The sequence below is a fragment of the Carassius auratus genome, chromosome 41, assembly GCF_003368295.1.
Source record: "Carassius auratus strain Wakin chromosome 41, ASM336829v1, whole genome shotgun sequence".
NCBI classification, from domain to species: Eukaryota; Metazoa; Chordata; class Actinopteri; order Cypriniformes; family Cyprinidae; genus Carassius; species Carassius auratus.
This window is the reverse complement of record NC_039283.1, coordinates 12,968,530-12,982,058: the sequence shown is the minus strand read 5'-3', so window position 1 is coordinate 12,982,058 and position 13,529 is coordinate 12,968,530. Positions and strand designations below refer to the sequence as shown.

Genomic DNA, 13,529 nt, shown 5'->3' with positions numbered 1-13,529 from the left:
CACTGCAAACACCTGAGGCACTGCTACAATTAATGAGCTCTATGAACAATGCATGGCAAAAAACAAAAAAAAGTCCCTGTATACAGGATTTTTTTTTTATTTATTTTTTTTTCCCACAAGTCTATACATTTTTTTACATCTTCACTATAGTGATAATTTTGACTTATGTCTGTTCTAGAGATGTTACAACTTTTTGATAAAGCTCTGATTGGTTTTCTTTTGGAAATATGTTTCAAATTAATCCTGAATGCATTTATGACTGTAAAAACACAATTGCAAAATTGATCAAAAAAATCGCGATAGTTTTTTTTTTTTTTTTTTGTCCATATCGCACAGCCCTAGTTTATTCAATAAATATAGTTTAAAATCTAGCTTCTGAGTACTAAGTTATTAACCCAACAATAGCGGGGTCAGTTAATTTTTTTGAAGTGGGCCGCGCAAACATATGTGTTTGGTTGTGTGGGCCGCGAGTTGAAAAAGGTTGGGAACCACTGGTTTAGATCATACCTGTCCGACCATTACCACTTTACCAATTAATGACAGTAAAGCATCGAGGATCTGTCTTTGGCCCTCTGCAATTTTCAATATACATGTTGCCACTTGGGAATATTATCAGAAAATATTCATTTCCATTGTTATGCTGATGACACTCAACTACATTACAACATTTCACACTTTAACAAGACCAGATGAAGCTAATGAATTATCTAAGCTAAGATAGCGGGTTAAAGATGTAAAAGTTTGGATGACCAATACATTTCTCCAAATAAATTCAGATAAGACAGAGATGTTACTTATTGGACCAAGAAACTGTACACAGAATCTCTCACAATTTGCATCTAGAAAAATGTACTGTGACTTCCTAACTTGGGTGGTATATCAAACAGCAAATTGTCTTTTGACAATCATATTTCACATGTAACAAAAACAAAATTTTTCCATCTTAGAAACGTCGCCAATCTATGTAGAGTATTTACCACGTCAGCTAAATATGATTATATTACCTCAAATTTACAATCTGTACACTGGCTACCTATTAAGTAATGTATCAGTTATAAAATATTGCTACTTACTTATAAGGCCCTAAATGGTTTAGCACATGCCATCCCTGAACCAAAATGCAGAACTACCAAATTTTCCTTGCATTACTATAAGTTTAATCACAACTCTTAAACGCCATTAATCATGTTCACCATTTCTTTTTGAATACATGAAATGAACTAACTGTATGATTTTTACCATCCTAGAACCATACATTTCTGCCATATGGACATCTCCTTGACATAGTAACCACTGATGGTTAACCACTCCTAAACATTCATTTTCAGTGAAGCTACTTGCATTGTTGATACATATATATATATATATATATATATATATGGGGTTAAGTAAGTGAGGTTAACTAAATTTAGGGAGCAGGGCCACGCCTCAAACAATCACCTGACTTCCAAACCTCCATATATACCGGGCCACCTCACACCGCTCTGCTAGTCTCGTTCTCTCGAACCCACCATTCCCTCCCTTTCTCATCCATTCAGCCAACCTTATCCCACATTATATTTCTATCAGGTTGTACCAGGGGGTCCTCATTGTCTGGCCTAAATATACGCTAGAGACGGTACCCCCACCCTGAGTCTCCCTCAGCCATCAATTCAAGATGCCCTGATCAACCTGACCATCATCCCTTTCCCTCGACCCCTTCATCCTCTTTCTACTCTTCCCCAGTTGCATAGCTGGTTTGTGGCGTGGTCCTAGCTAGTGAAATATATATATATATATATATTTTTTATCTCCCCCAACATTTACTTAACATGAACAAGAAAATGTGATGAAAAATTCAAGTCTTCTTCATTCTCTAGATATGCAGAATACTGGTCAAATAACAATGCTCTTTGTTTTGCCCCACTCACAGCAGCTGACACCAGCTCAGAACACAATCACAGCCCAATGTCAGTGCCACCCCACACTCACAGACTTCATCAGATCTGCTGGAGCTTATCAGTTTACTATATTCATCCATTACCAATCTGCAATGTCTTAAAACATCCACATACACAAATTAATCTCATCATTTCTTGACCTATATTTAAAAATGATCAATAACTTCTACCTCTTCATAGTTAAGAGCAATAAAATTAACAACATATGTGCATAACTGTCCTGGGGTCATAAAACAAATGACACCAAAACAATGAAACGTGATCTGTTCCCAGTAGCAGAAGTGCAAATACCACCAAAAACAATTTTTATAACCTGCATTTGTTGTGTTTTCTAGGGTGGGACAAAGCCTTATTGTGTAAGGCATTTTGCTGAACACACAGGCAGTGCATGAAGTGTGCCATAGGTCTGTTTGCCCACTCACTGCATCAGTACTAGACTGTGAGCTTCTGTGCACAAGATGATCTATAAAGACTTACTGTATACAAACACCAGACTCTTTAAGGGCTTTTGGCATGGGCCACACTGTAACTCTCAACAGAACAAGGTCAGGAGCACCAAAACTGATATTTAGAAATCTGTCAGATATACCTGGACATTGATGAGACATCGTCTTGCTCTTTTTCCAAAGTGATGTAGGTCTCTGAAAATGCTTCCCTCCAGAATGGGTGCGATAATAAAGTGTCCCAGCTTAACCTACAAATGACATTAATATAGGAGATCCACAGATGAAGCTACAGCGCTAATGTAATGTGACAGGTTCAATGGTGTGGAAGGAATAAATGCTTTCATTGCAGGTCACATCATTCATGGTCTCCGAGCAAAAGTCTGAGACTATGAATTGTATAATTTATTTGAAATTAAAGAGCTGAAAGATTATTTGGTGTCTATCATTGTTCTGTGTATCTCATGTTCATATAAATAATAAGTAAAGAAATTATTATAATTCAGAAAGAGAAATAGCAGTCTCCTGACTAAAATCAAGAAAAATGATTGGATTAAAACTTAACTCTAAGAAGAGGGAGTAATATAAATGTTTTACCTCTTCATGGGGTCTTTCTGAAGTAAACCCATTACTAGGTTCTCAAACTCTGGACTGGGCTGTGAAAAAGCAGGTTCTTAAAAAGAAAAAAAAAGTATGTAATTAAATTTTTAATAAAAGGAACACTTAAAACATTATCTTTCAGTTGAGGTGTCAGACCTTTTTGTCTTAGGGGTGGAGGACCTTCATTTAAAATGAGATCAACTAGACCAGTCATACTCTCAGAGACAAAGGGTGGTTTTCCTAGGAAACAAAAAAGGCAATGAGACAGAGAATTAAAAATGAATCTGACCAGAACGCATTTTGCTAAGGCAACAGCTGTGGATTAAGATAAAATGAGTAACCTGTGAACATCTCATATAGGATGCAGCCTAAAGCCCACAGGTCACTGCAGACACTGGTGTCTGCTCCTCTCAGCACCTCAGGAGCACAATACACAGGAGAACCTGCCAGAGCAACATCTTATGAAAAATCACACAAGCGCACAGTAAAAAAGCAGTTACTTCATGTAAGATCGGGATCATCTTAGATAGAAGACTGATAGAAAGTAATGAATCTAGCTGACCTTTAATTCTGTACTTTATGTTTTGCGGAGAGATAATATTCTCCTTGCTGTCTCCAGCTCCCATCTCCTCTGCCATCACAAGAGAGAAAAACTCCTCTAGACTTTCTCCTTGAGCTTTAGCCAGGCAGAAATTAGAGTACTTCAGAGTTCCTGGTCCATCCAACAAAATCTGTGAATACACAGGGGCATTAGCAACTGTAGGTTTGAAAAAAATGAAACTAAAAAAAAAGACAACTATTGGCATATAAATCGAACATTATCCAATCATGTGGCTTAGTGTTTGTTTAAATAATAATGAGTAGTTATTGTACTTATATAGCACTTTTCTAACCTTGAGATTGCTTGTAGAAATAAAAACTTAGAAACAAACAAGTTGATAAAAGAAAGATGCTTATACCTTTGCAGGTGTGAGATCCGAGACAACAATGCCAGAGTCGTGGATGTATTTAAGACCTTTCATCAGGTCGATGGAAAACTCTCGCACTACGTCCTCAGACAGGCACTCATCTTGAGCAACCAGTGCTGCCAGGGATCCACCTAGAAGAAAATGCAATTGCAACAAAGGTAAAAACAAACAAAATTACCCAAAACAGAAGCATTAAGCATACACATTTCAATACCTAAAAAAAACAAGACAGGGGATTAAAGCAGACTTAGTGCACAGATAAAAATGTATTACATTTTTAAGGTTCTCACCAGTTTTACTTTGGTATCATTGAGATACTAATAGCTTTATTAATATTTTAATTATTATTATATTTTGTTTTTATTTTAATTTAAGTTTTAGACATTTTTGTTTTTATATATATATATATATATATATATATATATATATATATATATATATATATATATATATATATATATAATGTTTCAGCAATTTTATTATTATTATTATTTGTTTCACTATAATTTTCACTATCCTGAATCTTACCTGTGCACATCTCCACCACCAGCCACAAATGGTTGCTGGTCTCATACCATTCATAAAAAGACGCCACATTGTCATGCTTAATGTCGTGAGCAAGTCTCACCTGTGGAGATAATGTGACATTTATCAAACAAAAAGTACAGGGTGAGGCAACCTCTTTGATGTGCATGAAGACAAAACAAACAGCTGAACAAATATCACGTTTACACACATGGTTTGTGAGTTCAGGTCTCTTGGATTTGTCGCTGCAAATGATAGCCACGAAATGTATGCTGCCTTTTCTTCTGCCCTTATAAACCACCGATCTGTTACCTCTCCCGATCTCTTCATACAAAATAAAGTTCTCCATCTATGCAGTGATGTAAACATGGACATTAAAGCCTAAACAAAACAAATGCCAGTTTTGAAAATCCATTTTTAAATGCATAGGAATCAAATAAACAAACACACCTGCAGAGACTCGAGTTTGATCACTGCGACTTAGTTTACTGCACTATCTACGAACAACTTCCTGACCACAAGGACACTACAAAAGTTCAATAGCACAGACACGGAGCGATTAACACCATATTTTAACCATTTCCTGGTTCATTTTATAATGTTCTAACAATATTTTTGGCTTAAATACGGCGTAATTTTCTTTTGCATAAGTTTCCTTGCGCGCGGTAGAAAACTGACAAACGGAAACACAATTAGAAGCGAAACCAATTCGCACGAGGGGAAGTCACCTCAGTCATACATTCATACCGGTTAAAAATAGCAAGTTTAATTAAAATTGGATGATTAAATTGTATTTTACTTAAAAAATAAAAACAAAATGGTTAAATATGCGTATATGTAAAATATCCGCATGCATGTTTCGCATATGTTCATAATTTTGCAGCATTCCTACACCCCTACTATTGGACGGTCCCTCGTTGCTAGGATACTGAAGAGGACGCATTGTTGCGTTTAGGATACAGGTTCCACGGAGCACGCGCACAAGAATACTAACCTTATCCTGTTAGTTATACCTGCTTCTTTAAGTTATTGTTGGAATTAAACGGTCAAAAACGTTGTCTTAAACTTGTGAAAGAGTTGAAAAAGCTCAACAGCGAGGATGGGTTAGTGGCGTGACGCTCAGAAAGGGTGTGTGTGTGTGTGATAGGGAGAGAGAGAGAAAGAGCGAGAGAGAGAGAGAGAGAGGGGGAGAGAGAGAGAGAGATCTGTTTAATGTCTGGGGCGGAGATCGTGTTGTAGCGTGTGATACCGGCTTTTCAGACTCTGGACATCATAACGTCCTTAGCATTGGGAGGAGCACATCTTTATTCGTCCTTCTTGCGCCCAGAGCTTCGTTGAGGTGAATTACAGATCTTCAGATCTCCTAAAAACAGAGATATCAAACTTGACAGGATCGCTGTGCTACTAACTTTAATACAGCGGCAGGTCTATTCAAAGGGAGCCGGAGATCACTGGCTTTGTTTTCGGATTTTTACGAAATAATGTCAACTACGTCGTAAAAAGTTTGTCAGTTAAACCGCCCGAATAATTTGCTTTAACAAGGAGGTTTTGTGGGGAAAAAACTTTTCAAGTAAACCTGCATCCAATCTGGACTATTTATTTTTGCTTAAAGGACACCCTTCATTTTATGGTAAGACATCATACATCCTTATAGCTACACAAACACCCGCATCGCCTTTGATAAATATGTTTAGTATTGCAAATGACCAACACTGTTGCATTAAGGCTTCCTAATAACCTATACCTCCTGCCTGTGTCCAAAAATGTAGTGAGCTGCCTAGCTAGACAGCTGACCGGAACTTGACTAACCTATGGCCAAGCCAAGGGGCTTTTTGAAACCGGCTCATTTAGGGTTTTTGGCACATCCTTAACTTTATGCCTTATTTTATGTATTATGTATTCCCTCTTAGTGGTGAAGCATATTACTTGGCAAGCCAAACTACAAACTTAAGCAAGCGTTTAATAAGCTCACAGTATAACCCATGAATCTGATTACAAGATTCTAATTTATTTCCTACTTTTAAGATTTGATTCCATTCATGTTACAGCAACCCATGGTGAAACTGAGACCATACTTGACCTTTCGAGTATATAAGGAGCAATACCTGTCCTCCATTTGTCTATACTTTTAAATTCTATTTTTAAGAATATATTGAGCCTCATCAGATGGAAGACATGCACTCCTGAAACTAAAATTTAATGTAGTGGAAAAAATGATAACTTACCCTGGTCCCACTATTTTGGCGATGATATCACACAAGGCGTGTGCCCATCAAGAGGACAGGGTTACTGCCCATGCAAAAATAAATATGATGAAACATAAGAGGTGAAACTTTGAGGTGAAAAGTTTATTTGCAAGTCAGTGATCCGAAATCATCTGATGTCATATTGTATAAATTCCACTGAATTATCATGTCGACAGCTGCAGTGTTGTTTCATAGTCTCACTGCCATTTTACTGTAATTAAATTACTTATCCACTTAAAAAGTAAATTAAGGGATTACTGCTCATTTTTAGGTAATTTAATAAGAGTTACTTATAAAGTGCTGGTGTTACATACAGTAAAACTGTTCTAAAATCCAGTATTGAATTTAAAATCTAATCTGTATCTAAATCTAGTCTAAAGATAAAATTTAATGCAGTGTCTTTAACCCTCTGCACTTCAGCGTGTTCACTTTTAGTTTTTCCTGATTCGTAGAAAAACGTTAAATACTTAGATACAGATAAGATTAAAATCAATCGAACCTAAAAAGGCCCAACTTTTATTTGTGTCACTGACAATAACAAAAAAAATTGTGCTTTTGCTAAATAAAAAACAAACAGGTAGCATGTTCTCCCCTCTAGGTCTCTTTGAGCAACTTTCTACACGTCACAAACTCAGCGAATATTTGACACAGAGACATGAGAAAACAAACGTTCTCTGATTATGTAGTCCATACGAAACTTAAGCGAGGTACAGTCTTTCCCGTATCTGAAAGCTTGAATTGTCTACTTTTAAATTGAACAAATTCAAATTGAAAACAAATATTCTCTGATTATGTAATCCATATATGAAACTAAAGCAGGGCACAGTCTTTCCCGTGTGTGAGCTGATTATATGCAGTCACCTGTGCGCAAACAACTTTATCTAGATACAAAAAATATATAAAAATTATAAATAAATAAATAAACATCAAGTTTAGTCTAATTTTCACAGTTTTTGAAAGAAATCCTGCTATGAGGAATTTACCTCAGAAGAACAAGGCGATCTTTTCAGACATAGTAATTAGAAAAGTCATTTAAATACACTATTGAAGTAATTAGTAATAGTAATTAATTACTTTTTTAATAATAAATACAATGTTTTGACCAGTGGTGGTAAGTAACGAAGTAAAAATACTTTGCTACTTTACTCAAGTATTTTTTTCGGGGATCTGTACTTTACTTGAGTATTTTTTATTTGCATCTTCTTTCACTTTTACTCCACTACTTTATTAAAGACAAAGTTTACTTTTTACTCCGATACATTTCCCCATGCCCGCTTCAAGTATTTATTACACTGATTTTACAAACCATGAAAAATTTGGTTTTCTTTTGAAAAAAAGAATGCGCGACTTCGCGAGTTCTTTGCCAACATACGCTCACGCAGCAGTTAGTTTGAGGTGGAAGATGACCGCTAAAATAGGTGATAGTGCAGCTCTTGCTGCCCGCAATGATCCCATGATTCCCGACAGGGATCACCCATGGCCATATCTCAAGGATATGTTTGAATTCACTGAAGTCAAGGGAGATTCTTATTGGCTGAAATGTCTTCTTTGCCTGCCACGGGTGAATGAAATTTCAGTAGGTCTGTGCAAAAAATCGAATGCGATTTTCATGCTCATCTCATCAGTAAAGACGCTCCTGTAATTAGTAGTAGGCCTATATATTTCCAGCACATGCGTTCAGATCAGGGTTGCCAGGTTTTCACAACAAATCCTGACCAGTTGCTTCTCAAAACTAGTTTAAAACTAGCCCAAACACGTTTCCAGGAGGTTCCCTGACAAAAATAGCTTCCCGGGATTAAAATATACGTTGTTTGGAAGGGTTGCCTTGGCAAAATTCACATTTTAGGCGCTAAATATCAAGTTATTGGGATTGGGGTTTCTTCGACCGGCAGACATGAAAAAAAAAAACCACGGACTTGGCAACACTGGTTCAGGTGGAGTGGCAGTTACTACACAGAGCCGTTGTCCACCGACAACTAACACAAAATTGCTTTCAAAATCGCGAAAAAAAAAATCGATTTTGTGTAGATTGTCAGTGAATTACGGCTCTGTGTAGTATATGCCAACCAGTGTTGCCAAGTCTGTGGTTGTTTTTCATGTCCGCAGGTCGAAGCGACAATGCCAATAACGTGATATTTAGCCCCTAAAATGAGAATGACAGAATTTTCATTTTTGGGAAAACTAACTCTTTAAAGAGGTGGTTCTTCCTCATTGATATTCTGAAACAGTCTTACCTTGTATCTTGCACATCTTCTGTTTGATGCAGCTATGATGTCATGGAACATGTCTGTTGAAAGTTCAATCCCTATACTGCGATAAGCTTCTTCATTGTCTCTTTTGATTGTAAATCTAACAAATTCTTAAGTGTCTAATCTCATCATTTGTTCAATTAAAACACTGCATATCACTTCCAAAACAACTGATCTGCTTAATTATTGATATTTACAGTTAATTTGAATATTTACTTTTTACTTCCGGTACTTAAGTATGTTTTAAATTGGATACTTTTGTACTTTTACTCAAGTGATGTTTGAATGGAGGACTTTCTACTTTTACTGGAGTCGTTTTTTATTTAGATACATCTACTTTTACTTGAGTATAACTTTTGAGTACTTTTACCACCCCTGGTTTTGACTGCCATGTCTCATAAAACAAATCAAGTTATTTTCCCAGCTGGCTGTATTTTAAAGTTCTGCTGATGTCAGATCAGATTTAATCTATATCACCCATGTACTAAACTTCACAATATCAGTGCTTATGCTCTGCTCCTGTACATTGTGTTGTGCCGAGGATCGTGTAGAAACCTGAAGGGAAACAGAAATGTGCAAGATTTTGAATCCTTGCCGAATTTCTTCATATTGCATAATAGCATCATATGCCTGAATATAAGATTGTCTCACTTTTGTTTCATAGTCGTATGAATTACAGACAGCCTGTTCCTCCCTAGAGACCAAGAAAGCATATAAAGGGAGACATATGAGTGCACTCTTTCCTCCAGGGTTAATTTGTTTCTGCATTTGATGAGCACCTGTGCTTGAGTTCATGCTGTAACAGTTTATTAAAAATAGTTTATTGCACTCAGTCATATGTCCTCTCACATAGACGTCAAGCTCTCTTTCGCTCACCATAACTATAGCTCTCTAGGTGCTTGGATTTTTGAAAATTCACACTTAAAATATCAGATGACTAAAAGATGATCTTTTGTTGATCTTTCAACCTTTTTTGTATTCCTGGTGTGGGAATCTTTGGTCTTGTTTTCTCTGACTTCTTAGTTGTTGTTGTTGTTTTTTTTTAAGAAATTAAGTTATTGCTTTCCTATTTTAAGTGTTTATGAGTGACATACATTTGTGATGTTCCAATATTCAAATTCTAGTGATTCATATAACAATAAATACTTTGTTTTGACCAATAAGAAATAAATGTTAAATATGACAATTTTCTGCTCTTTAGTGTAAATCTATTTTTTTTATGAGACAAAAAAAACAATTCTGTCGTTTTAACATTTTTAAGTGAATTTACTCATCACAACAATGTGAAAAATGTATATTCATTTTGAAGTTACTAGAAACATACTAGAAATTATATTTAACAGTGCTAATATTAAATATATATGTTTTTAAATATTAACTTTAAGCATGAGCGTTAGATGTTGGTAAATTGGATATCTAAATAAATAAAAAAAAATAGTGTAAACGAGTGTGCAATTAAATATCTAATATTTGCTTATAACTGATAAATAAAAATAACAAATATAATATTGCCGGATCTATATATCAATACATCATCCATCTCTAATGTAAATGATACTGTTTGTAAGGGTTGTTTATTTATTTTTACCCATTTGTTTGCCCATATGTAGACACATCAAATACATCATGTAAATGCATTTATGATTTATTGTCTTAGATTCCCAGATTACGAGACATTATAGAATTTTCCATAACCTGTTTGGTAGATTGACATCTACATATTTAATAATGAGTTACTTTTTAATAATATAAGTGATGTAACTGATACTGGTAATGCCCCCGTCTGCTCCGAGCACTCTGGGAGGTGAAAGGCCACAGACTTGAAATGCACTCAATTGATTTTTCTTAAAGAGTTCATCTGGATTCTCATTGTTATCTTGATAACCCTCTCATGAAGGGCACATGTTACCTCTGGAGAAACTCTGCTTTCTTTTGCCCGTCATTTGGGATCTCGAGAGAATAAAGAGAATTGAGCTTCCTGAGTCACTCAGTGTGCACTTAGACAGATGTCCTCCACTATCTGCAATCTGACAGCATATGATAAAATATTGGATTTGGGTTAGTATGTGTAAACTTGTTATATTTGTGGCTTTTCAAACATCACATCATGTTTCAGATTTCAGCATCACAGTTTGTGTGATGGTAGTTATCATGCAAATTGTATCATCCACACACTTGTGCACACCAGACCTCAAGTTTCCAACTGAGGTCCCTTACAGTGGTCTCCTAGCAACCATAATCCAATCAGAACATATATATATTTTTTTTTTGTTCAGTAATAACACAAGGCCTCCTCATGTTTACATTGTCTGTCCTGTTAAGAATGAGTAAAATAAGCCCAGATCTGTCTTAAATGTTCTAGATTAGCTGTTGTTTCTATCTAATGAGCTTTATTCATGTTTCTCAAAAATCTGCTTTTGTGTTGAAGCTCTGCTTCTCTGTGGAGTCTTTCCCAATCACAGAAATTACCTAACACTGAGTTCATGCCATCCTCTCTCTCTCTCTCTCTGAACTGTTGGGAAATGCAAGGCCTGAGTGGAAGCCGACAAAGGCTTGAGGAGGAGAGCTGAATTTTGCAAATATTTTCCACATCATTTGCTTGTTGAACCAGCATGCTTGGGAAATTGAGTGACAAAATGACAAGTTAAGGCAGAAAGGAGGGGAATTATTGTGTTGAGTTGAATAAGCTACAGTGTGCCCTGTCTATTTATCTTAAAGCGTGCTCCTTTGTGTCAAGCGAGAGGGTGTGGAGGCCTGGAGGGGGTAGGGCTTTAGCCTGTGCCCCGTGGCCTCCTGCAGGGCCCCTGCTTTTAAAGACGTTCCCAGAAACATAATAAGAGTAGACTGCTTGTCCCAGACAGAGTTTGAGTACTACGGTTAAGCACTCGCAAAAAATATATAAATGTCATGCATTTATATTATAGGCCACGGTAATTGCAATAATTTTTTTTATTTAATTGTTTTATTTAATTTGTTAATAAAAAATAAAATATTTGTCTTAAATGTTTTTTATTACTATACATTAATTAATATATATATATATATGTCACAATGCAAAATGCCCTGATAATCCTAAAAATTTATTATTTTATTTATTCAATAATTGTAAATTATTTTATTTATTTTATTTATTTATTTATGTTACTTTTAGGGTGAAATATTTGATCAAATTATTTATATGTTTCATTTAAAAAGAAAAAAAAATTGGGCAAGACAGGATACGTTAATATATATGTCACTTTTTTAATTTTAGTGTGAAATTGAAAAGTAATTATTTCTCATTTCTTTTTTTAATAACTGTTTAGTGAATTAAAATTATTGTCTTTGCCTTTAAAAACATTGTGTTTCAGGCAAAATTATATGTTGATGTGTAGTCAAAATATTTTTAATCCAACATATGTTTAGACATCAGACATGAGACTCCTGGGAATGTTTTCTGAATCAGAATTTTCTGTGAGACTATCTAAAGTGATAAAGTCTGAAACCTGGGAGTCATTAATTATTTATTTATACAACCTATCCAACAATGTTTAAGAGGAAACAGTAAGCAGTAATGTAGGAGATCATGCAGTTTTCTGGTTTTCATGGGAACTATAATTCCTGCTTATCACCGCTGCATGTGGCATCGTTTCTGATCTGTGATCCTGTTGAGTCAGCAGGTGTTTTGTTTTGAGTATACACTGCTTGTTCAATATAATTCTTTGATGTGTTCTTCATTTGCCTGCATCTGCTTTATATAAATTATGGCCCATAATTTACTTACAGCAACAAGCAGCCTGGTTGACAAACTAAGCTAAAGATTTAACATTAGCATATATACATTAGTAGCAGTTGTCTGGAGTTGACTATGTTAACTTTAATTGGATATAGCCTATATAGGTGCATAACAATCAAACTCAGTTCACCTTTTGGAAAGAAAGCAGTCATCAGCTGCTTCCCCTCATTCTGCCTCCTTTCTTTTTCCTTCCTGTCTTTCTTTTTTTGAAAGCCCGTTTTGGGCTTTTTGTGCAGCATGATCAGGCTCCGAGGCTCAAGACTCACTGCGTTACTTGTTTGCCGCCGACTGCCGTCTATGGGGCTGACTAAACCATTTGGGGGGGTCCAGAGTGTCTGTCACTGAGTTCATTCTCTCAGTTGGTGTTATCAATATATTTTGAAATGAATAATGACATCAATTGGAGGGACAAAAAAAAAAAAGTACAGAAAATAAAATAAAATAAAAAATTGATGGGATTTCAAAGGGCCCTCTCTCTAGACGGGGCCCTGGGTTGTCAGGTCCACTTTTCCCCCCACTACCACGCCCATGATTATCGATATTAGTATCGATCTACCCACTTCTATTACAAACACCTCTCACACAGAAACAGAGACAGCGTGCGCATATAGCTCTGTTGTTTGTGTTTCAACGGCCTAAAATCAGTTGTTTTAAACTGCAGTGCTTAAAAACGCATGCAAAAATTAAGTTTTCATCACCACGTGCACAGCAACATGACATGAGCGCGCGCAATGCTGTTATTCACGCGTCTGCCTGCATCCCCATGTAATACATGTAGACTGG

General features: G+C 35.9%; 1 protein-coding gene across 2 annotated transcripts in view; it reads right to left on the bottom strand.

The window, feature by feature from the left end:
• Positions 1–5,148, bottom strand: part of LOC113060110 (serine/threonine-protein kinase ULK4) — a 213,504-nt gene extending 208,356 nt beyond the window's left edge. The window contains exons 1-9 of one of the 2 annotated variants that reach the window (XM_026228945.1): positions 4,927–5,148; positions 4,688–4,825; positions 4,480–4,579; positions 3,943–4,082; positions 3,546–3,714; positions 3,325–3,441; positions 3,140–3,223; positions 2,981–3,056; positions 2,530–2,634 (exon numbers count right to left, since the gene is read on the bottom strand). In XM_026228945.1, the coding sequence (XP_026084730.1) occupies positions 2,530–2,634; positions 2,981–3,056; positions 3,140–3,223; positions 3,325–3,441; positions 3,546–3,714; positions 3,943–4,082; positions 4,480–4,579; positions 4,688–4,825 (929 nt within the window). In that variant the 5' untranslated portion in view covers positions 4,927–5,148. The remainder of the gene's footprint in view (positions 1–2,529; positions 2,635–2,980; positions 3,057–3,139; positions 3,224–3,324; positions 3,442–3,545; positions 3,715–3,942; positions 4,083–4,479; positions 4,580–4,687; positions 4,826–4,926) is intronic. The other variant, XM_026228946.1, reaches the window with a different exon arrangement.
• Positions 5,149–13,529: the final 8,381 nt, after the last annotated feature.